The following is a 26,299-nucleotide window of genomic DNA, read 5'->3' on the forward strand; positions in this document are numbered from 1 at the left end:
GCAGCGCTTTCCGAGCCCGTGGCTGCGCTAGCACGATCAACATCGCCATCCGTTACAGTGGCGGGAGGTTCCCCCCCGCTTCCCCGACTTGTCTCCGGCAGGCGGGAGCCTCGAAGGTCCGCCGCTCTTTTTAATAGTTTGTGTGTATTTGTGCGTTGCCAACCCCGCGCATCTGCTATTCCGGGAGCGCTCCTCTGCCCGGCGTCGGCGCGCAGGCGGAGAGAGTGAGCGTGTGTGTCCTGCCGCCTTGTTGTGTTTTGTTGTCGGCGCTGTTGCTGGGAGTTGGAGCTGTTGGGATTCCACTTGTCACTTGGAGCCGCCGCCGCCGCCGAGACCGTTACGTCCGGCATTCTGGGAGCTGCGCTGGCTGGAAGCTGCTCTCGCTCGTCTCCGTTCTGTCTCGGCTGACGACGGGGCAGCCGTGATTTGTGGGCAGGACAGGCCGATGCCATGATGTAGCTGGCCGCCGCCCTTTTAAATGCACCCCCTCCGGGTCTCTCTCTCTCTCCCACCCCATCCCGTCTTAGGGAAGCCCCTGACTTCAAAAACAACTGGTGTGCTTTGCCGGAATTGGCCAATAGCCAGTTTGATGGTGAGCAGCAGGTGCTGAAGCAAATGCGAATCTGTGGGGATGGCTTATCTTGGAACCACTCCTTTCAGGGTCTGTTTGTAGAATCGTAGAGTTGGAAAGGGAGCACAGGGGTCATCTAGTCCAACCGCTGTAGAGTACTCTATAAGGAGAGTCAAATCAGCTGAGTGCTCCACTCATTACACAGCTACAGCCATTAACAGTCTTCCAGACTCTGATATACACCTGAAGATAATTGTAGGGTGGTGCAACAGATGCTTGTGGATTTACCATAAAAGTGGTGCGTTTCATCCATGTATATACATCACTTCATGTCTACCTTAGTTTGTGCAAAAGCCAGAAATCCTATAGACCTCTGACTACTATACTTTCAATGCTAGTTTAATACATGCTTTTTAAAATTATCTTTTATTTGCAGGTGAGGTGCTTAATAGCTATTTGAGATAATTTGCTCCTAGAAGATCCACACTTTGTCCCTAAATTCCCCCTGGCTGCTTTCAAAGCAGTTGTTTAATGTTTGGCTCTAAACATTTCCAGGTGCTAGATATGATTGTAAACAATTATATTCACCTTCTTCAATGTTATGATATGCCACCATTTCTGCATGATATCTCAGTGAAAATTCCATTAAAGACAGCAGGTTTCAGTTGATTTGATCTTTTTTTAACTTAGAATTATAGAGTTGGAAGGGACTCTGAGGGTCATCTAGTCCAACCCCCAGCAGTGCAGGAGTCACAACTAAAGCAACCGTGACAGATGGCCATCCAACCTCTGTTTAAAAACTTCCAAGGAAGGAGAGTCCTCCACTTTCCGAGGGAGTCCGTTCCACTGTTGGAACAGCTGTTATTGTTAGGAAGTCCTTCCTGATGTTTCGTCGGAATCTACTTTCTTGTAACTTGAAGTCATTGGTTTGGGTCCTACCCTGTGGAACAGGATAAAACAAGCTTGCTCCATCCTCCATGTGACAGCCCTTTAACTATTGGAAGATGGCTATCATACCTCCTTTCAGTGTCTTCCTTTCCAAGCTAAACATACCCAGCTCCCTTGATAAGGCTTGGTTTCGGACCCTTGATCATCTTGAGCACCCTTATCTGCACACGTTTCAGGTTCACAGTCAATATCTTCTTAAATTGTGGCACCAAGAATTGGACACAGTACAGTGGTGCCCCGCAAGACGAATGCCTCGCAAGACGGAAAACCCGCAAGACGAAAGGGTTTTCCGTTTGCAGAGGCGCTTCGCAAGACGAATTTCCCTATGGGCTTGCTTCGCAAGACGAAATTTGACGAAAATTTTTGAGGTTTTTTTCCGCTCCAAAACCCCTTTTTCTGAAGCGCTAAGCTGCTAAAAGCCTTTTAGCAGCAAAACCGCTAATCCCTTAAGCCTTTAATAGGCGTTAATAGCCCTTAAACTGCTAATAGCGCTAATCCGCTAATGGGCTTGCTTCGCAAGACGAAAAAACCACAAGACGAAGAGACTCGCGGAACGGATTCTTTTCCTCTTGTGAGGCACCACTGTACTTCAGATGTGGTCTGAACAAGGCAAAATAAGAGCAGTACTATGACTTCCATTGATCTGGACAGTATACTTCTGTTGGTGCAGCGTAGAATAGCATTGACTTTTTCTGCTGCTGCATCACACTGTTGATGCATGTTAAGATTGTGGTCAACTAAGACACAGATCATTTTCAGGTATGTGTGTTATACAATCACCTGCATCCCTTTTTCTCATTCTAGATAGTATTACTAGTCATCACAGCTTTTTCCAAAATTGAAAGCTGAGGAGTTGGCTTATTTACAGCTCTTCATCTGAAGATTTTTAAATCTCCAACAAAAGGACTAATGTAATGAGGTATTCAAGTTCAGCTATATAAGTAAACATGAAATATTTACAAATCACCATAATATTACAACATTAATCGGAAAAACTAACACACACTGGCTCATCCTCCTTGAATCTGTATTTAAGACTATCTGTGAATTAGAGGTTGGTAATGTGACATTTTTAGTCCTTTAGCAGGTACCAAGAGTGATAAGTTGTTCAATATCGAAATATTAATAACGTAACTATCATTTTAAGTTGTGCACATCTTTGAATTTTGTGGTGGTGTTCTTGGCTCAAAACTTACCAAAAGTGTTTTGAAATGTGTATTTTAGAAGAAAGTATGTTTAGAAATTCATACACTGAGGTAAAATACACTTATGTATGTTGTGATAAAATAGGAACATATAGCTGAATTCGTCTGCACAGATTCCCCCTCCCCAATCCAGTGATAGACAGCATAGACTCCTGAAATGCATTTCAGTCATGAAGGGAATGGAGCTGGGCTGGATAAGGACCTGCTGAGTCCTAAGCTGATCCAGCTATTGGCCCAGCTGGCAGTGGGTCATATATGTCTCTGCTATGCCAGCCTGGAGATGCTGCAGTGAGAGTCAGCATTCTTAACTGAATTCATGAGGACTGCAGCATTGTTGTGCCTAAGATACTGAGATGTGAACCATCTCATCTGGGGTTTAGATCTTGTCTCTACCATGAACTCAGTAGATGACATTAAGCAAACCACTCTTGGCCTTGGTCCCCATCTGGAATGTGGCTCTAGTAAAACTTGCCTACATTGCAGCCGTCTCATAAATACCACTGACAAGAATATACGTATGTAAAGTACTCTGAACGTACTAAGTAAATCCCAAGTTAGTATTTGTCCTAGACATATGCTTTAAGTTCCTTGAAGAAACCTAGCTATTGAATCTGTAAAGTGTTGAATTACATATTGGAGATGACGAGGCATTAAACACTGAAGAATCGGGGAAAGCCAAATTCAGATTTTTGAGGTATTTTAGTAAAAGATTTACTTAGTGAAAATTCTCTGCAGACCATGGCATGTGGCCAAATGTAGTTCTTGTTGAATGAATCCTTATCATATCTGTCAAGGTGCTTAGAATATTTCAGTAAAAAATTAAGAGAGCCATATTCTACAGGATCTTCCTCTCTTCTTCCTTTATATTGGCAGCACTGAATATTTTAATGATGGGCATGAAAATAAAACTAGTTTCATGTCTATAATTTTCAGGAAGAATTTTGTTCTTTCCTATCATACTTTTTAATCCTGGAAAGTCTTTCATATATTTATCAACACAAATTAGCTTAAGGACTCATCAGTAGCTCCAGGTATTTTTGAATGATACTGATTCCTTCCAATCAAAATTTTTGGCCCAGTGTTGAAATGGAACCCACTTTGGTTGCCCTGGTGGACCGCTTGTGGGAAATGAGAAATGAGAATGTAAACTTGTTGATTTTCCTGGAGCTCTCAGTGACAGTTGATGGCACCTCATAGGATTTATGTAGGAGGGGACTTTTTTCTATAAATGGTTCCACTAATTTCTGGAGTGTTTGCTGCAGAAGGTGATGCTGGGGTGATGCAGCTCTGCCACTGAGTTGCAGCAGAGAGGATCTTGTTTCCCAAGCATTTCAGTATCTATATGAAATGGTTGAGTGAAGTCCAGAGACACTTTGCTGAGCAATGTTGGTAACACCCACCTTTTTTCCTCTTCCTTACCTTGGAGGCTAAGGAGGCAACGAATCTTGAAACTGTTTGAGTGTGAGACTTGATAGGATGTAAAAAAATTGAAACTTAATCCAGACAAGATGAAACTGCTGTTGAGTGGGATATTTTTCTAAATCTGGATTTAGGTGATACAGATTGTTCTGGACATGGTTACACTCCCCCTCAAGGATTGGGTTCATAGTGTGGGCTGTTCCGTGACCAGCATATTTGTCCTGGAGGCTCAGGTGACATCAGGACATAGGAGTGCCTTTTACTAGCTTCCCTGGCTAAGTCGAACCTCACCCATCAATCATACCCTAGTAACCTACAGATTACTGTGGAAATGTGTGATAAAAACAAAACTTTGGTACAAAATGCTAGTGCCTAGCCTGGGTTGTGTGATTAGAACAAATGGTTGGAGTCTTGTATTATCTGAGCTAATTTTCTTTGTTTCTAAGCTTAAGGTGCTGCTTTTAACTTTCAGAGCTCAACATGGCATTGTGACAGGATGTCTTAAGGACCACTTTATGTGCCATCACTCTGTTCAACACCTGGGCCTTTGTGCCAGATGCCATTGCCAAATAAAGTCCAGTAGGCATCTACTAGAAGCAAGATCTTTGATAAGGGCTACCATGTAGAATGCCCACCCCAGAGATTTGCTGGGTCCTGTTTCTGTACTCCTGGCTGTAAACCTCCTTTCAGTAAGCTGCTGCTGCTTGTTGTGGCTTGTTTATCTGATGTGCTTTTCCCGCTTTGTACTTCTTGTTGTATCATATATTGGTTTTATTCTGTGAGCGGCTTTGATTTTTATTCCTGATAAGGTGGAATATACATTATTAAAATAAACAGATATATCTGGAGTTTTTGGCTGTCAACCAAAGCTGCTGCAGGATAATAATTTCAGTGCTTATTTTATTTAAATGATTTATTATATCCTGCTTTTAAAATAAATTATTAAGCAGTTTGCTAGAATGAAATATGTATGCTAACATTATAATGCATGCATATATAATATATGTATACAAATTTAGCATTAATATCAGAATGAAACAGGTGGTGCCATTAAAGTAACGATTAAAGCTGCCTTCTAGAATTTTTTAATAAGGTTTCAGCATCTCTCTCCAAATAGAGAGGGAGGATGTTCTGTATTACATTGAGTGAGAATTTCACCATTTCCATGCCACCACCAAGAAAGCCCTGGTCTTGCACTCCTCCACATTGAATATATACAAAAGGCAATCCAGAGAGTGCAGCCTACAGTAGAGAACCTAACGTCAGGCAGGCTCATATGAGTGTGTGGAGATATTTAACTGTGTCAGAGTTTAATACCTTCACTTTTGATTGATTCTGGAAACAAGTAAGCAACCAATATAACTGCTGTAGAATTGCTGCGCTATGCTCTGACCATCTCCCCATATTTTGCACCTTGTGAGAGGCAGCCTTGTGAGAGAAGAGCTAGAATAGTTTGGGTGTAGCTGGTGCACAGGCCAAATCTGCCTCTTCTAGACAGAACCATAGATTGTAAAAGTTGCTACTGGACGCCAGCACCACCTGGGCATCCAGGAGCAAAGAAAGGTCTTCTAGATCCAGTACATGGCATACTTAATAATTTCAGGGGGATCTCAACCTAATCTAAGACAGGATGCACAACTATTTGCAGTCTAGCAGAACTTCCAGCAGCAATTCTCTGGGTTAAATTTCAGTTTGTTCACTGAAGTTGAGCTGGGCAGGATGTGGTAGATAGTTTTCCCTTGCTAGCTGAAAATATGGCAGGACTTGAAATGATGTGGCAAAGTTAGCAGCCATCACATTGATAACCTTACCCAGCTTCTAGCGGTGATGAAAGCAAGGGAGGTAACTGTTGTGGGAGGCTACTTTAAGTTGGAAAAGACTGAGATAATTGGGTTTCCCCCTCTTATCCTTCCGCAAAGGCAAAGAGAGTTCAAATTTGAACACTCCAGGAAAGAGCCTGTGGGGAAGAGTATTAGGAGATGACAGGAGATAACTGTGACCACAAGAGGGCAATCCTGTCTAGGCAATCTGGTTTAGAGAGTTGGGGGTTTGTAAAAATGCTGGAAGGCAAATAGTTAAATAAATAAAAACAGCTAACTCTTGATGGTTAAGGGATTTGGGCTTGCACTTTGAGAGTGGCTATATAATAGCTATTCTGCATTGGCCTTCTTGCTTACCAAAACTACTTCTGCACACTAACTCAGAGGTTTGCATCCCCATCCAGCCATGAAGCTCATTAGGTGACCTTGGGGCAGACACAGCCTCTTAGTCTAACCTACCTCACAGGGTTTTTGTGAGGAGCTCCTTGAAAAAAATGTGGTATATAAATGAATTCAAGTAGAGCTTGAATGCTGAACCTGGTTCCTTCACATGGAGTACAACTCAATCTAAACAAGAGAGTGTTACTCAATCTCAAGTCAGGTTGTATACCCAAACATCAGTCAGGTTTATCATAGCTAACATAACTTTTGTCTTGTATGAATTAGGTAAGTTTTTGTTGCTTTGGCCCATATCTTTTTCTTCACAGTTTTAGAACTTCTCTCCATCAAATTCCTGGAAGACTATAAAAGAGTGAGCAAGATGTGCCATGGTCGTACTGACCTCTTCCATTAGTTTAATTAGGGTTGCCATGTTTAAAAAATGGTTGAGATTTTTATTTTTGCCAAAGTTGCTGAGCTATGTATGTAGGTCAGTAACAAGGATAAGAACCCTGGTACCTGGCTGGAAGGCACATTGGAAGGGATAATTGGTCTCTTCATTTAGAAACTTACGCAATAGGGTCACCATTACTTGTGTGACAAACTTAGATTCCCATATGGGAGCTAATTGTTCTAAATAATAGTCTAACCTCTGCTTCCTTCAGATTTAGATTGAAGGATTCATTTCAAGGATGCATGAAGACAAACTATTCTGCTAGTTGACCTAATAAACTAGAATAGGGTTCATCTTTTTAATACTGTGTAGTAATGATGCTCCCTGTATATATGCAATGATTCTAGCAAGCTGATAGTCATTTCTTAGTTGCCAGACCAGGTTTTCAGTTGCTATGGTGATTTTCCAGCATTCAATTCTCTGGTAGATGAAGTCAGTGTTACTCAGCTTTATATTTTAAACTTAGTTTTCTCAATTTTAAAGTGTTTCCAACCACAGTCATGTAAATGATTTCATATTTCAGATCACAAAATGTTGCTTCCATTGAGATGAACTTAAAGGCTCTTGTTCAAAATACGGCTTGTGGATTGTGAACGTTATCTTTAAGTTACTTTGCAGACATATAGTGAATTTTTTTGAGTTAAATGCTGTTAAGCATGAATGCATTTTGCTTTTAAGAACTACTTGGGATGGAAGTTAGCATGATCATGCAAGTCTCTTTCAGTTTCAGTGGAGAAGTTTAGTGTCCTGTCTTATCAAGTGTTGCAAGAGGATGTAAACTTTCTGGTACCTGTTGTTATAACATCCCTGCTTTATTCAAACCTTTGCTGCTGTTTTAAATGACCACTTTCCTCCCTTCTCATGCCCATGGTGTAGACACTGGTATTGTACAATCTGCTTTCTCACTCTGAATTCAAACAAATCTAAAATTGTGATGAGGCACTACAAACCTTCCAGTGGGGCTTTGTGTGCACATGTGTTTGTGTGCACATGTGTAAGAAATTACAACTCTACTATGTACATCAAACAATTCCATATCAATAGTTATGTAAGGGAACATAAACAGTACGGGCACTTAAAATCATTTCAAATTAGATCTAATGCCTTGAAATTTTGTGTTCTAGTAGTTATTAGATTTATGAAAGAATGGGATTTATAATCAGCTCAACTCTCTTTATGTGTTACAGAGTATGTTAATTTTGTTAGAAAAGATACCATCCATATTTTTGTACACCACTGGTGTACATTAGATCTGGTATAACCAGAGATTTCCAGTTAATTGCTATTTCTAGCTTTGCTGCTGCAAATAATGTCACCATAATCTCAACATCTCTCTCATTCAAAGCACCTTTTGTGCAGGCAGAAAACATGGGTTCAAAGCTGTATTGTATCAATTGCTATCATTTAAGCCACGGTTTAGTGGTATGTGGATGAGCCTCAGCAACTACCTTTCTCTTGCCACTTGGTGGGGATTAGTACTTTTGCCAAATTTACTTCTGGTTTCAAAGAATCACACATTAGCATTATGTGCAAACCAAGAAACAAACAATGGGGAAGGGTGCCCAGGGGAGGAATGCATTGCAGCAGAGAGGGAGAAAATCCATTGTGCAAGCCAAAGTCTGTTGCATGAGCAGAGCAGATCTTCTCTGAACACAGAAGTAGTCTGCAAATGTGTGTAGGTACCAGTATCCCAGGAAAGTATGGTAATGTTCAAATTTATGTCATCTGTACTAAACTTTTTATTGTAATATAGCAAGCAAATCATTGCTAAAATTCCAGATAAAGGTGGTAATTTTGCTATGAGAAATTGCAATTAATAGCAGCTAAACTTTCCCAATGGTAAAATACATGTGGACTCAATGATAACAGAACAAATTTTCACACAAGAGTAATGTGTGATGCAGAATGACTCATATTTTGTTCTCTTTCTACTTTTTCCCCACCTTCAGGTGCCTTAGCTGGACCAAAAGTTGATCCACGTGTGAGAGCAGTATGGGGGAAGAGTGTTACACTGAAATGCATAATTGATATAAATGAAACATTAACACAAATTACATGGGAGAAAATGCATGGAAAGACTCCACAGACTATTGCTGTACATCATCCTGATTATGGATTTTCCGTTCAAGGAGAATATCAAGGAAGAGTATTTCTTAAGAATGCCTCACTTACAGATGCATCAATCATCATAACAAATATTACCTTCTCTGATTCTGGAGAATATGTATGCAAAGCAGCTACGTTTCCTCTAGGAAGTTCCCAGTCATCAACAACTGTAACTGTATTGGGTATGCTTTTTATTTATTTTGTAGACATTCTGCCTACATGTTTGAAGATCAGTATTAAAACTGGAGTTTGCAATATGTGTTTCAGCACAAGAATTGTCACTTTTGTTTCAGTACATCTTGAAAGTCCTTGCTTTGTTTAGAAAATTAACTAAAGCAGTGGAGATTCAACCTGGTAAAATGGTTATCATCTTGATCTTTTGGCTATTTCATACCTCTGTGTTTTAGTTAAGGTGGATTTTTTATTCCATTGATTAAAGTTTATGCTCCTTGTAAGCCACATTGGAATCATTCTTGAAAAAAGACAGTATAATATATACCTAAATATATCTAGATAAACTGGTTTGGCATTATGAAAATGGTAATGGTCAATGAGCTTTCCTGAACGACCATTTGATTACCATTCCTGTCTTCCCCTATAGTAGAAAGCTGCAGAAGAGGGCATTGCATGGGTGCTGTGGACCAACAATAGTTTCAGTATACAGTGGTACCTCTGGATGCGAACGGGATCCGTTCCAGAGCCCTGTTCGCATCCTGAGTAGAACGTAACACGCGATTGCGTGGGTCGCGTTTCGCCGCTTCTGTTCATGTGTGTGATGTCATTTTGAGCGTCTGCTCATGAACGAGTGGCGAAACCCAGAAGTAACGCACTCTGTTACTTCCGGGTTGCCACAGAGCGCAACCCAAAAATACTTAATATGAAGCTACTTCAACCTGAGGTATGACTGTATGTACTGTTTCCATGTATATTTGCTTCCATGTATACTAGCTATCTCAAAACACTTTACGTCAAATCTAATGGGTTCATTCATTTTAAACTGGTTTCATGGCCTCTGACTGATTTTTTGTTTGTTTGTTTATAATTATTGCCTCTTAGTTTATATTTTTAATTCTATTTTACTGTATTATAGTTTAGCTCATTGACTTGGAATACCTCAGGATAAAGGGCTGTTTAGACATTTCAAAAATATATAAATACTTCTAGCCCCTTGGTAACAAATTGTCTACTGAGCTGATAATTTGTCATTACTTGGTGATATTTTCACACATTCTCACTAGGGGGAATGTGACCTTGTAGCTTCTTCAATGAATAGAGAAAATATGTTTTATTCTCTGACGTATTTGTCTAGAATAGTTTTAGTTAGCTAGGTATTCCCTTGATTTAGGTTTGAATGCTATTGTCTGGAAATGGAATGTTCAGTTGGATTGTATTACAAAATTCTTGGAGTGTGCGAAGTTGCAGCAATTAGTATTGTAGCTTAGGAACATAAGAAGCTGCTTTATACCATGTCAAACTATTCTTCTATTTAGCTTAGTATTGTCTTCACTGACTGGTGGCAGCTCCTCAAGGCTTCAAGCAGGAGCCTTTCCTAGCTCTGCCTGGAGATGCTGGGGATTGAACCTGGGATCTTCTGCATGCAAGGCAGGTTCCCCACCCTGATCTTCCTTTAAAAAAAAAAACCCTTCCTTTTTAAAGACTTAATTGTTGAAAGTCTTATTCTATATATTTTTAGTGATATACTCTAGACCAGCTCCAGGAAAATTATTTGATTTTCTGCTTTAGAAGCCAGCCTAATTAGGTACATTAATGTATATTATACCTGTGTTCCTATTACCGTATTTACCTTGAGAATAGCTCCTGTGCTACCGTAGAAACCTGGCATAAAGCATGTTCCTCAATTTCTGTTTTATTTGAATGTGACTAACCCATTAAAACTTTACATCCTGTAACTGTGCTGTGTGATAACTAACTTTAGCCCCTGAAATCTCTCTACATTCCCTCTCTTAAAATAACTGTTGGACAATTTCCTTGTACTGTCCTTCCCATATTTATTATCAGTTTCATATAAGGAGGTTTTTCAGGTAGCCTGGGCCCAAAAGCTGCATAGGCTCTTGACGAGGTTGCTGGTGGCGAAGTTAGAAGTGTGTCCTTGTTGTTTTTTTAAGTCCTTAACAAGATTTTTTTTCTTTGTTTACAGAATGTTATAAAATATAAGGAATTGGTTCTAGCAGTTCTTGTAATTTGTTCTGCTAAAATATGCTTCTCCTTGAGAAGGCGCTTGTTCTTAATCAAAATGAAGCATCCTCATCCTATGCTTCCTTTTTTACCTTTGTGCACAGCAACAAAAAAAATTTCTCTCTCTCTTTTAGAAAGCTTAATTCTTGGCAATAAATGTGGCCTTCACAAAATAGCCACAGCATTCTACATAATGCTGTATACCCTCTTAGCATTGTTGTTGTAACATTTGTGATGCATGGTTTGCTGTTTGATACCTGCCTCCACCAGTAGATTCTTATATTGATCAGAGGACAACACATTTCTGAAACGACCCAGAACGACTGCTGCTGCCACAGGAACTTTCCCTGGTGACTACGACATCAACAGTTGTTGGTGTGTTTGGAAAACATTAAGACTTGCTCTGCAGTGTGAATAGGCAGAACCTGCATGGTTTCTATCAATATTATTTTAAATGTTAACTTTAGTATTTTGCAAATATGGGGAGATTATTTATTTGTGTTTAACCCCTTTGTTTGCAAATGTTGAAATTTAAATCATTATTTCTGGTAAGCTAAAGCAAGCTGGACAAAGCTGTGATATGGGATATTCTTTGTTATAAGATTAGAATTTAGAAGGCAACGTCCAAAATAGGGGTGAAATGAAGTAACTACAATAGCTTAGATAAAACAGTGGTCTTCTAGGAGGAGTCCACAGCAAGTGTTAATAAGGTTCACATTCTCTGCAGCTTCAGAAGCATAGTAAGTTGGATCTTGGTTTCTGCATTTTACAGGTTTTTCCTTTAGATTGTAATAAAATGCCCTGCCTTTAATTCTGATCCTATTAATGAAGGCATTTTCATAGAAGAAAAAATAATGATCAGTACAATTTAAATACTGGAAATTCTCCATCCTGTTCCTTTCACTGGTCCTATTCCCAACTGCTAATTCCCACACCATGTACCCATACCCACCATCTTTGTGGGATAAGAAAGGGACAGGCTTTTTAAAGTTTATACTTCCTTGATGTGGTATGTTTCTGTAATAATGCATCACACCCAAGGGCAGTTTCTTACAAGTATTAGATTACTTGGCTGCAACCCTTCACAAACAGATTGACTTAAGAGTTAGGTCTGACCTGGCCTGGATTTATCTGTAAAATATTAGCCTCTAAACCCATTATATCAGTGAAGATCCACATGAGACAGTCTCCAAGTTAAGACTTGGCAGGGCAGACAGTAGTCCTAGTTGCATGTAAATCTATTTAAGGGTAAATGTCTAGTCATCCCAAGGTATATTGCAAATAAGTACTTCATTTAGACATTCTTACTTTGCTCAGGGAGGAAATAATATCAGGATGAGGTTGTGAATTTTAATAGTGGTTTCCAAAGAAAATAGCTGCTGTGGACAGGTCTTCAGACCATTTCCTGCTTATTCTTGGTTGATATGACCTCTTGGAACATTGCAAAGAAATGGAGCACACCCTACATGAAGCAGACTCTGATCAGTCTATGATCTACTCTGTCATTTTTCCAGTCACTGAAAATAAGTAATACATGGCCCATCTCTTCTTAAGCCCTTTACTCACCCCATCATTCATTTTGGAAAGACATTGACTAAATACATTTTCACTTAGTTTCCATTACTAAGTTGACCAAACTTATTTCAAAGTTTTCAAATCTTCTCCCCCAGTAATCCTTCAGGTTTAGTCAGTTGATTTATTAATATTGAAAATAGATTATTTACTTTGTTCTTTATGTTTGTCTTTCTCAAAATCCAACTTCATGTGCTTCTTTATTTAGTATCCAACTTAAAGTCTTTTTTCTTAATCTTGTATCAGTTCTGAATCTAATGTTCCTAATTTTATCTTTCTTAGTTTCTCTTATCACACAGAATTTATCAGCAACTCTTATCTATGTACCATAATCTTCAGATTAACGTATTTAGAGCAAAAAGGGTAGAAAAATGATTATTTTTCCATAGAGCATAATATATAAGGCATTGCATACAAGCGCTCATAAAACTTGTATTGGACAAAATTTATTGTGATTGGAACAAACCTAGGCAAGTTGTGGTTTTCACTCTCCTCTCTGCAGTCTTCTCATGTGCAGCGGCAAAGAGTTAAGCTTCATTTTCTGTTTTTGATTAACCCTAATTTATGTTGCACACATCTTAAATCATGGGTTATGAAGCTGCTTACCTACAGTGTGGACATAGCCTTATACTGTGGTTAATCCAAAATTCAAAACCAAAGCAGAAAAGCTCTGGCAGAAAAGAAGAGGAAAGGATGGGAGTGGACAAGGTTCATCTATGGCAAGTTGAGAAATGGTGTGATGAGTCAAGTACTCTTTCTCTGAAACACTTGTGGCTTGTTATTTTGTCCTTAAAATGTAAATGAGTTAAAATGGAAGAATGGCTGCAAGTTTCCTCTGGTGGAACTGTTGGGTAGTTGATTCTAAGATGAAAACTTGCCCTTTGTGCTTTATTTCCTATGGGGTGATGGGGCAGTGTGGCAGGAAGAGGCTGGGGAAGAGGAGAGGGAAGCAGGGATGTTAGCCAGCTGTATAGCTAGCACTAGGAAAGATCAATAAGTGGTCCACTGAAATGTCCAGCAATTTTCAGGTGAAAATTGTTTGGAAATCCCTGCTGTTTAGGATTGAGCAGCATGCGACAAGCACTGTCACTTGACTGGGACCATAATTTTGTTTTCAGATATCTACTAGTGTGAAGAAAGACTTGTGGTTTAACTAGCATGACTGAGAAATTAAAACAGCAGTTATTCAGTGCCCAGAGTGTAAAGGACAATATTTTCTTGCTCAAGTAGTTTACTGTAGGCTAAGAATTTCTGCTACTTCATGAGAACTTATCTTTCAGTCTTTCTCTGCAACAATAAATGTTAGAAACCCATATTTAATCTTTGCAATAGTAATTCACGGGAAGCCAAATATTAACATACAGGGGTGGGTTAACCTATGTGTTAACCTGTTCCACCCCCACTGATATTGACAGTAGCAGAAAGAAAAACTCCAGTGAACACAGTGCTGGGGAGGGTGCACTGTTATGATCGTGATGTAAACCATTCCCTCCCTGGTTGTTGGGTTGATCATTAGAATGGGGTGTGCCTGTTTCTGTGCCTTGTGTATTTGTGAGCTGTATGCATGGTGGAGAGGGAGGAGTGTACCCACAATCACTGCTTTGTAGTAGCTTTCTATACAGTAGATTTATGAAACACAGACTAGAACATCCTGAGTATTCTATCATAATTTAAACTATTGATGTAGATAACAAAATAAATTTAAATGGCACCATACTTCATGGTCTAAGCAAAAAAGGAGTATTATCTAACTTTGTTTCAGAGTTAGCATGTGCAAATAGCCTTTCCCAAATTTCTTACAATTACCCCTTCATTGCAGCCACCTGAACAACACCACTGCATTCTGGGGCAAAGTGTTTGGGGGGGCAGTGGAGATGGGGGTGGAAGGAAGGCTTACTGACTGTGTAAACTTTCCTCTCTGGTTCAAATCTTTACTTTTAAATGGGTTTATTTAGGAAATGTATACCCCATTCTTCCAGTGGAAGCTTGGGAGGGCTTACAACAAAGGAAAATAACAATTCTGTTAAATCAACTGTTTAAAAATGGGTGTTTGGTTGAACTTCCTAAAATGAGGTCTACTGCATAAAAAATAAAGTGCTTGGTAAAACTGAAAAGATCTAACCTTCTGGCAGAAAGCAGAAGGGGGCGGGGGATGGAAGGTGGCAAACAAATCTCATCAGGTAAGTTATTCCACAGTCTGATAGCTATGGAAAACAATCTCTCTCACCTCAATCATGCTTCTGCTACAGGCAGACCTAGAAGAAAGGCCTGTCCACAAAAATCTTAGGAACAGTGTAGGCTGGTAAGGAAGGTATCTTGGACCCACACAGTTTAGGACTAAAGGTAAGTATCAAGACTTTGAATGCTACCTCGAAACAAATTAACAACTAGTGCAGCTGTTGGTTGAACACTCACAAATACCCTTCCTGTCGGCCAACTGAAGTTTCTTAAGATTCTTTCAGGTAGCCTTGTGTAAAAGTACATCTGTTTAGGAATGGACATATCACTATTTGCATTCAGATGCAAAGCTGGAAATGGGGGTACCCCCAAATTTCAACACTGATTTTCGGGGACAGGAGTTACACTCCAAACCAGAATAGACTGTATCCCGGGGGGGGGGGGGTCTAACTAGGAGCATTGTCTTGATTCCGGGCATCAACAATTTTTCTAATGTCTGATGAAAATAAGAATAAGTGTACCCTTAAATTGCACACTGTTGACAAAATGTTCTAAATCCCTAAATCCAGAAGCTCCATATTGAAATAGCATGGAGGACCAGACTAAACCCTTAAGTACACTATTTGCCAGTAGCCAAGGCATAGTATAAGAGTCCTCTAGTTTTATTTGAATGAACTGTGGAACTTGCTATGAATAAACTGTGGAACTGTAACAGAGCTCTGCATGTCTTGACTCTGGCAATAGGTTTAATTGCTTAAGTGGGCAGTAACAGTTTGTCTTTATTAATGTTAATATTTATCTTCAGATATTCCCCTTGGAATGTACTATATCCTCATATTTCTTATAAATGTGACGTTTATTCAATTCAAGGTGGCTATACTGATCTGATTAGGAACTGAGCTATTATGATACTGTGTCTAATTACCTGACAGAAGAAAGACCCTGTTGAACTGTACAGAATAGGTTTGCACTGCTCACCTACTTGTTGTTTACTGGCTGACTAATTATTCAGGTAGGCAGTGATGGACTACGTGGTGTCCTGCCCTATTCAGTTTGTATATCTGAAAAGAATTATCACAATAAGTCAAGTAGAGCACTTTTCGTTTGAAATAAAATTGCAGATAACTTCAAATAAATGTAATGCTAGTTACCATAACAATGTATAGAAAAAAGAAGCTATGTGAAAGGCATTCACTATCAGGCTGGAAGCCCTTCCAGAATCTATTTAGGAAGATTATTGATATAGTAATTGGCAGTATTTATATATGTCTGTGTTGAATATCTGGAGGTGGTTGGAGGATGGATGGCGGTTAATGGATTGAGGTTGAATCCCAACAAGATAGAGGTACTGTTTCTGGGGGGGCAGAGGGTGGGCAGGTGTGGGGAAGTCCCTGGTCCTGAATGGGGTAACTGTGCCTCTGAAGGACCAGGTGTGCAGCCTTGGGGCCATTTTGGACTCACAGCTGTCTGTGGAACCACAGGTCATTTCTGTGTCCAAGATGACTGTTCACCAGCTCCAACTGGTATGCCACCTGAGACCCCACTTGTCTGCCCACTGCCTCACCATAGTGGTAGATATCCTGTTTATCTCCTGCTTGGACTACTGCAATGTGCTCTATGTGGGCCTACCTTTGAAGGTGACTTCAGAAACTACAACTAATCCAGAATATGGCTGCTAGACTGGTGACTGGGAGTGGCCGCTAAGACAATATAGCACTGGTCCCTAAAGACCTATAAGGTGTTGGTGTTGACCTTAGAAGCCATTAACAGCTTTGGCCCTATATATCGGCAGGAGTCTCCACCCTCCATTGTTCAGTCCAGACTCTGAGGTTCAGCTCGAGAGGGGCTTCTGGCGGTTCCCTCGCTGTGAAAAGTGAAGTTACAGGGAATAAGGCCGAGGGCATTCTCGGTAGTCACACCTGCCCTGTGGAACACCCATCAGATGTCAAAAGGATAAATAGTTATACAGCCTTCTGTGAACATCTGAAGCCTGCCCTATATCAGATTGCTTCTAATGTGTGATGTTCTCTTGGGTGGTGGTGGTGTTTCTGTATATTATGTTGGAAGCTGCCCAGAGTTGCTGGGGCAACCCAGTCAGATGGGCGGGGTACAAAAAATAAATTATTCTTATGTATTTTTCTGTAGTTGAACCAGTCGTGAGCCTAAAAAAGGGACCAAATGCTTTAATTGATGGTGCCAATCAGACACTTGCCGCAATTTGCACAGCAGCCACCGGAAAACCAGCTGCAGAGGTTCTCTGGGAAGGTAGTCTTGGTGAAATGGAATCCACTTCAACTTCATATCCCAATGAAACTGTGACAGTGGAGAGTAAATACAAACTGGTCCCCACAAGATTTGCTAGAGGAAGGCATATAACATGTGTTGTGAAACATCCAGCCTTGGAAAAGGAGATTAGAATGGTGTATGTGCTTGACATTCAATGTAAGTAAGTTGCAATATGTTCTCTGTCCTCATCACTTTGTCCTCTAAAAACATTTCATATTGCAAGTGATAGGATATCTTGTCGATATCTCCAGGCTTTTAATACCTTTAAATGGTTCTAAATAGCCTTTGACTTAGACCTTAGCCTTTAAAAATAAAAACCCTGGGTTGGGAACAAGGAGGAATGTTGACATATGTTTCCTCTCTCAAGTCATCCTACCTTGAGAAGTAGCTAGTAGCTAGCAATTGCTCTTTTCCGTATTCTGATTTGGTCCCATCCCAAGGTAACTTGTGATTTATTGTTCTGCCATATTTATAATGTGGCTTCTCCCAGAAATATCTTGATCAGATTGCTTAAATGGTCAGGACCATTGCACAGCACATTTGAATTATTCCATAGTAACATCTTAATCTTGTCGTTACTGGCTATATATAGTCAGATAGGAAATAATTATGTTAATAAACTCTTAAGTCTATATGTAACTTGAAGTTTTGATACTTCAAAGACCCAAAATAAGAGTGTGAAATACATAATGTGTTAACTTTAAGCTACAGGGTGCCTTGGAATAACAGCAGTTATCTGGGGTGGGGGATCAATTCAGGGGGTGCATGGCAACCATATTCTAATTAAATTCCAGGATAAGTGAAATTGATAACCTGCAGGATAGTTTCCACTACTTAATGCTTGTTTATTAGAATATGTTCCTGACAAATACATTTTGAAGTTGTATATATGATCTGTGCAGATAAAGTGCAATAAATAGTATCTAATTTAGATAATGTTAAACATGTTGAGGATTTTAAGATGGTTTCTTAACAGCCCTCTTATTGACAATTTCACTTAAGACTGTACCTTAATGGAATCAAATGTATTATTTCCAAATTCTGTTGACAGTGCAGGTTGACAAAGATGGCAAGCAGGCAGAAGGTGAAATCTGGGTAGATTAGGTATTCATTAGAAGCTAAGAAAATAATTTAGATGGGTCTGTTTAAAGTTGCTAGATTCCTCAAAGTCTTACTTGTGGTTGCAGATTGTTCTCCATAGTAGCTTATGTTTATGTATGTTTGTAGATTCCCCCGAGGTTACAGTGACTGGGTATGATGGAAACTGGTATATCGGAAGAGAGAATGTTTTACTCAGGTGTAATGCTGATGCAAATCCACTGCCAATGGAGTTTACATGGAGTCGGTAAGTTCTTGTTTAATTCTGGCATTCTTAAAAATGTAAAATATTTTTCAATTCTGTATTTTAATTTCTTAAATATATATCAGTCTGTGAACGCTATGTTGCAAATAGTTAATTTAAATTGCAAAGTTATGGAATTAATTACCATCCAATGTGGTAGTAGCACTTAACATACGTCTTTAAAGAATAAGGCCAGTCCAAGGAAATGGTTATTTAATGGCTATTAACCATAACAGTTCAAAATGTTCATCTTGAGTGGCAATATACCACTAATTTACTAGATGCTTGGAGCAAACAGAGCGTGGCTGTTTGAATCTTCCAGAAGTACAGTGGTACCTCCGGTTGCGGACGGGATCTGTTCCGGAGCTCCGATCAGATCCTGATGTTTGCACAACCAGAGGGAGCACTTCTGCGAATGCGCACACGGTGAAACCCAGAAAAATACTTCCAGGTTTGCCGAGTTTTCATCCTTAAGGATACGCAACCGGAGGTGTGCGTATCCAGAGGTACCACTGTATCTGACTGGTCACTTGGGTGGGGGTGGGGTCAGAATTGTAGATTAGATGGCTCCTTGGTCTGTTCTAGCAAGAGAAATTTTTTAAGCAGCATATTTGTCACAACTCAAAGCTTTCAGGGAGAATGCAACACTGGTTTTCACAGAAAAAAAAATCTCCTGCATATGCTAACAGCGTAAGAGAAAGACACAATTTGAATTATTTATGAATAAAGTAGTATGCTTTATTGTTAAGTAGTAATACATTGCCACATTGAATTTATCAACAAACATAACAGGCTTCAGTATAAACTGTAGAATAGTTTTTTTGCAGAATGATCTATTGATTTTATGTATAGCAGGTTTGGAGATTAGATGGCTTTTTGAATTTCTGCAAAGCTGCTAGTATTTTGTTGGGGGATTGCCAGTCATGATTAATGTTAAACGCAAATGCTGCAATTGATTAACTTTGGATGACAGTTATACTTGATTCAGAAGTAATCTATGATCTATTATATTCATGGTATAAATATACAACAGAGTAAAATGTTGAATAAAATTTTAAAAAGTTGCATCATGTCCATAACTAGTTAATAGCTGCCTTGTATCATTTTAAAGATAATTTTATTTTAATGTCATTTTATGTATAATCAATTTAAATGTAGTTTTCATCTTAATTTGCTGGCTCTGCAAATTATTTGAAATTAAAATGCTCTCTGAAACTACAGTTTGTAGTAATGAAATCACCACTACAAATGCAGTTCCAAACATAGCACAACGGAAGATTTCTTTCTTCTTTTTTCTTAAAGGTCCAAACATGTCCTATTAGAGGAACTGAGTTTGGATGTTAGTAGTAGCGACCTATACATTTTCAATTCTTCTGGCCCTGACTTTGAAGCCATTCAAACCATTCTTTTGAAACTTGAAGCACCTTGTATTTTCATTGTCACTTTGGAGGATAACTGGCTTAAAAGCTCCCCTTTTATGCTGATTGGGCAGCTCTAGGGACGCTGTTGCAGAAAAATAACAGTTTTTTGACCACCCCCCTGCAACTTTGGATCACAACAACACCGATCTTAAGTTGAAAAACACTGTCCATAACTGAAGACAGAAGATGAAGTGATATACGTATTTAAAATCAACACTGATAAGGAGCATATAACTCTTTTATCAGTAGGCTCTGCCCTCCTTCAGGCAGGCCTACATGTTATTCTTTCCTTGTGACCTGGCATTTGCCCTTTTCCTTTATGTTAGGCTGAGGCTGTGCACACACCATACATTTAAAGCATATGGCTTTCCCCTTAGTTTCCCCTCACAGGGCTACAGTTCCTGGCAACCTTAACAAACTCCACTTCCTAGGATTATTTGGGGGAAGTAATGCACTTTAAATATATGGTGTGTACACAGGCTCACATTAATGGAGACCAGGTCTAGTTTAGTAGGTGAATTAAATGATGATATGCCACCTTTGTGTAGTGCTTGCATGCAGCAAGAAGAAAATATAATTAAATGCTCTTGAGAAGCCTTAATTTCTTCCTCTGTTGCATTGTGGGCAAGGTACTTTATTACTGAAGATGATATAGCTTCACATCCTGTAATCTTGCTGCAGTTGATCTTATTACATATCCGTTAAACATTGTTAACAAGACATTTAACATTTTTACTGTTGTAGTAGTTTGGTTTGAATTAAAGTGTTGGTAACCAAGAAAGAGATTTTGAACCTGCTTCTGCAATGTAGCAAAATTCTGCTTATGTTCTGTTTATGTTCATGGTGTTTACGTGAATATATACAAATGTGAACAGGTAACTTAAATGGGGGTGGGAGTGGGCGGTTCTTGAGTGCAACTAGTTAAGAGATTTAGAATGCTCTGTTCTCTCCTCTCCCTCAGTTTTCTCACTGTGCCATGTATGAAGCAAATAAAGGATTTACACTTTTGTGCTGAACATGCCAAAGATATGCATGTATACTTAATTATTCTATAATTAACTCAGACTGATTGAGTTGTGATGCTACATTGGAGGTTTTGTGAGAAAATTAAATAGCACCCCACATCCACTCACCATTGCCATCTGATAAGCCGCTGGATTGCTGATATAGGAAAAGGGCTCATCAAATGGCACTTTACTGAAGGCTCTCCAAGTTCTAGAGCCAACCCTAGATGAGAGAAAAGCAGCTTTGCAGCTAATATAACTGGCATGGAGGTACTGAGTAACACTGATGAGTTTTCTGCAGAGGTTCAGATGAGGAGCTATGTGCATGTATTCTGTACAGCATAAAAAGTAACTAAACAATAGTCATTTAGATTATGCTTGATGTAATATTATATGAATGAATTATTAATATAAGTCATTTAATATTAATGTGACTTAATTGTGTGATGTGAGATGATTGATCAGAATTTAATATACATTATTTGGAATGGGCATAAGGCTAAATTGGTGTATGGACACCTAATGCTCAGCTCAGCACCCTGAGAAGAGAATTGTTTTAATACCAAATTTGACACTGTACACATCTCACCAATATTTTAAAGTAAAGGACTAGCTCTTAGGTGCATGACAAAGTCTCAATGTTTGTGGCAATGTCTGCTGGGATCTTAGAAGTCAGTACAGAAGTTGAGCAGAATTTCAGGATGTCAAAACATGACAATTGAAATCCTTGTATATTTCTTTGTATGTCTTCATGATTCTCACAGTTGCCTATCATGGAACTCTGTTTTAGAAACTGAGGGAAGAGTGTGTTACAGAAACCTAAGACTGTTCAGTGGTTCTATATTAGTTTTAGAATACACAAACAAAATTACTGCTGAACTTCAGTTCTCATATTAAATATAATTGTGAAATTCAGTTTTTTATTCCTCTTACTTTGAGATATTCTGCACATGAACTTATTTGCTTCTAGAAAAGGAGAACCTCTTAGCTATTTAAAATTATCTGATTTGAATAAAATATTAGATTTGGAACACTCAAAAATGCCTCTTTGTGATTCAGGTTGGATCGACATTGGCCTGAAGGTTTACAGCCTTTAAACAATACTCTGCATTTCAACAGTCCATTGACATATAATTATACTGGAACTTATGTTTGTACAGTGGCTAATCCACTTGGTCAAAAAAGTGATCAAAAGACTATCTACATACTAGGTAAGTCACTGGGTGTTTTTTTTCTTCAGTATTTGAACAAACTTCTTAATGATAGGTCAGCAATATAATGGTCATAGTGTGTTATTTATTGTTTCGTTTTAACTATTAGCTTGAGAGAACATCATCCAGTTTACTTAAAGTTCCTTGTAAGAACATTTCTATTGCCCAGGATATATATAAGCAAAAATATAGGGATGTATCTGCACACAACGCTGACAGAAATAATGGTTGGCTTTATAGTAGCTGGAGCGACAGGACTTTGGATTAGCCTTAGGAACACAAGTGGGCTGTAAGTGGGCAAATATTTGCCATCTTGTAAAGATGATTGACATGACATAATCTAGTATGATCTTTGAAAGCAAACCAGTACACTTTTCTTTACTGTTGACACGGCTGTGGTTGAAATCAGAAGTTGGGGAAATCAAGTTTTAAGCAGGAGTTTTAAATGTACTTAACAATAATTTAAGGTAGTGTTTCTTGTACTGTGGGCTGGGGATTGCCAGTGGGCGTAGCCTTGGCACAACAGCCAATCTAGTGCCTCCTTACTTTTCTGCCCCCCCCCCCCCGGTCTTTCTGTAACTGAGACCAGCAGCTCACTGCAAGGACATGTTTAGATGTAAAGGACGGTTAGAGAATGAAGCTGTGGCACACACAAGAAGGGAAGGAGAAGAATGTGTGGGCTGACAGGCTGGCTGTTTGTGAGAAGGAGGAGAGAGAACAGGAAGAAGGGAGGCAAAAGGAATGGACAGATGGAGAGAGAAGCCTTCTGGGAACTTCATTTCAACAGTGCTTGCCTCCCATTCCTCTTGTTCCCCACACAGTCTCCTACCAAGTGATGATAACCTCCTGCCTAATTCGTGGCAGTAGAAGAGCAACCTCTTATTGACATATAATGAGAACCGGAGAGCCTGTTTGTGTGTGCATGGCCACAGGAGGGTGGGAGAGCAGGTGGGCCTAAGAGACCAGGGAACTGAAGAGTTTTTTTGTGAGGAGGGATGTAAGAAGTAGAGTCCTTAAAAAATCAGTTTTGCTATGTGTGCTTTTAAATTTGGTCACAACTGACCTGGAATTAGGTTAGGGTAAACAGTGAGGTAGCCAGATTTACTGATGATACCAAAGGGTTTAAGGAAGTTAAGAGAAAAAGAAATTGTGAGAAGCCACGAAAAAGGATAAATTCTTACCGTGTGAACATGATTTATGAAAAGATCTATACTTTGAAGTGCTGAAAAATAGATGGTAGACCTGCAACAGTCGCATTGTTCATTCTTTTAAAAGCAAACTTGATATGAACATTCAATTACAGTAGAAAAAAATGAAAACTTGTTAAAGTTAGGGTTAAATTTTATCCTTTATATAAGGATTTCCTGCAGTCTGACTTTTACTCTTGATCTTCTCAAGAAGCAGATATATGTTCTTATGTTTTATGTACAATACAATATCTAAGTCCATAATGGGACATTATTTGTATGTTTGGTTATTTATTTATTTATTGCTCAAGGTAGTATACATAATTCTACCCATTTTATCCTCATAATACCCCTGTGAGGTAAGTTAAGCTTTAAGTTAGTGAGTGACCAGCCCAAGGACCTCCAGTGATCTTACTGGCTGACTGAGAATTTAAACCCTGGTCTCCACAGGCCCTAGTTTGGCAAACAAACCACTACACCACGCTGGCTATCTTGTTCTAAATATTACAGTCAGCATCCTATACAACATATATCAGCATCTATTGCATTTAACAGAACATCTTCACTTTCAGTTGTTTAAGAGATAAATGTAGTTACTTTGCCCTGAAAACATCCAATCTTACATGTTCAAATTCATGTTAGTCATTAATATTCCAACTTCATAAGCTATATGTTCACTATTTTCTGAGCTTAATGCCTGGCATTTGGATTTTGTACTCCAGTGCATGCAAACCTCTTTTTTTCAAACAGTTGTATTTTGGCAGGTCACACTTTTGCACATTCATAGGTTGCTGGATCAAACATGGTCTTAGGTACTGACAGACCACGCAGTGTCTTGTGTAAGACTTAGGCTAACTCAAGCTATTTTGGAGGTTATTGGCCTGAGCTGAAGCATTTGACAGTGTCTTATGCCTAAACAAAGCATTAAACGTACAGACACAAATCTATGCCATCTCATAGATGTCACTCTTCTAAAGGTGTGGGTTTATGATTTGTAGCAAGTCAAAGCTGCTTGTGGGAGTGCACACCCACTATTGTTTATTGATTTCTGCAGTGGCATGGTGGTGCCATGCTTGGAAGTGATTTGCACCCAAATGAAGTGTTGAATCATGCATGTTATATCTATATGTAAATTCCTATTGATTATTCACATACATTTTTTTCCTATTGATCAATCGTTCCTATTAAGTTTTGGGTCTTTTTGCTGCTTATTTAATTTAGGCAACAGTTAAGCTATAAGCGTTTGTATTTGAACAGAAGTCATGTGTAACAATTCATGGGTTCTCATTATATGAAGTTTTGAATTTGAAATATGTTAAAGTTAAAGGGGTTGGGACCATGGAAAGTCCTGTATCAGCAGGGATTGAAGGAGAAGACTAAAGGAAAGGAGTTGGCTTGTAAGGAATAGAAAGGAGAAGAGTCTCTGAAGGAAGTTTATAGGGAAGCAGCTGTTGAAAGCAAATTCCAGACGGGTAGCAGTCTGCTACAACAAAACCAGTCTTGTACACATTTAGAGACAAACAGATTTATTTTGGCATAGGTTTCATGAAATAAAACTCATCCGATGCACCAGGTGTCATCCTTGGTTGGCAGATATACCTGTCAGCTTGTAATGGGTAGAAAGAAAAATAATAATCAACAGTGGGGCCGAAAAGCCATGAAGGAAGGTCGAGGGAGGGGTACTGTACATAGACTTACTTTCCTCTATTCTTCCCACTCCTCAATTTATCTGCCATCTTACTGGGACAGTCTGAGCAGCCCACAAGCTTCAGGTCCCATCATTCCTCTGCCCTCTAGCATCTAATTCTGATGTGACCTTGAAAGAGGGAGGGACTAAAGGAAGAAGAGGAAGCCACCAAGCCCCTTCCATTGCCACAGCTTTGGCTAGTTTTGCATGCCTTGGCCTGGGATCATGAAAAAAACTCAACAGCCACTCCCTCAACACTGTTCCCTGTCTCTCAAGTAGTGTGGACAGAAGGTCCTCTGATTGCCTACTCAGGCCCATGGTGTGCTGCAAATAAATTCTGTTGACTGGATTGGTATACTGTAGAACAGGTGTGGGGTGGAAGAGGAGGAGGAGGAGGAAGAGGAAAAAGCTCCCTGACATCACCCTGATCAAAAGGCAACCTGATTTTCAAGACAACAATTTCAGCATGTTTCCAGATTTCCCCCTTTTCTTTTTTTCTTTTTAGCCTGGTGATACTTCTGTTTCGAAAAATGATAGAAACTAAATCTTTTTCACCTACTTCATACAGGATCAGAGAACTTTATTCACTCCTTTTTAAACTAAACATCATTACTCTAGATCAGGGGTTTCCAAACTGTGGTCCATATAAGAAAAAGTAGCAATTAAAATATGATTGGAAATTATACAGCATTTAGCACAGTGCATTACAGTTGCTACAACAAGCGGGGGGGGGGGGGGGAGATCATGAAGTTGTCTACCAAGACACTCAGCAATTTTCAAGTAGTCCGTTGGAAGAAAAGTTTGGGAACCACTGTTCAAGATCCCTATGTTCATCTATGTAGTATCCCCATTTTACAAATTCCTCTCCTTTCTCTTGTTCATTTAATGTACTTAATATATGCATAAAGAATTAAACAGCTCACTGATGAAAGTGAGTGAATTATGTTACTTAATGACAAGTGGCATAATAGTAGTAGCATAGACCTAATGTTAGTAGAATTTTTTGAGAAAATTGGTTTGTTATTCAAGCATGTCAAAAAAGGCTATAAAGATTATATTATGAAAGTTACTGTTCATGGTATTTTAGGATTTAAGTGAATTATTCAGCGTATAGCCAGCTAAAATTTAATAATAATAATTATTAAATTTACTTAGATTGTATTTCAGTCTTCTAGATTTTGTCTACTAAATTAGCCTACACAGCTAATTATTTATTTGAAGAAGTAGTCTAAACGTTAACAATAACATTTCATGAATAGCCTCCTCCAGTGGGCTATTAGTTTTTAAAATAGTTTTTAAAAATAATTAAATATT

At 39.0% G+C, this 26,299-nt stretch overlaps 1 protein-coding gene and 1 long non-coding RNA gene across 4 annotated transcripts in view; one reads left to right on the plus strand and one right to left on the minus strand.

The window, feature by feature from the left end:
- LOC310676528 overlaps positions 1 to 26,299 on the minus strand; it is a 719,806-nt gene that overhangs the window by 379,282 nt on the left and 314,225 nt on the right. The window lies entirely within an intron of this gene.
- Positions 1 to 26,299, plus strand: part of NECTIN3 (nectin cell adhesion molecule 3) — a 41,271-nt gene that overhangs the window by 981 nt on the left and 13,991 nt on the right. For all 3 annotated transcript variants that reach the window (XM_083438372.1, XM_083438374.1, XM_083438373.1), the window contains 4 exons: positions 8,745 to 9,083; positions 16,993 to 17,289; positions 18,361 to 18,478; positions 21,960 to 22,111. In XM_083438372.1, the coding sequence (XP_083294498.1) occupies positions 8,745 to 9,083; positions 16,993 to 17,289; positions 18,361 to 18,478; positions 21,960 to 22,111 (906 nt within the window). Of the gene's footprint in view, positions 1 to 8,744; positions 9,084 to 16,992; positions 17,290 to 18,360; positions 18,479 to 21,959; positions 22,112 to 26,299 lie in introns of those variants that run through there.

Source organism: Podarcis tiliguerta, assembly GCF_965153285.1.
Source record: "Podarcis tiliguerta genome assembly, chromosome: 4".
In the NCBI taxonomy this organism is placed as follows: domain Eukaryota; kingdom Metazoa; phylum Chordata; class Lepidosauria; order Squamata; family Lacertidae; genus Podarcis; species Podarcis tiliguerta.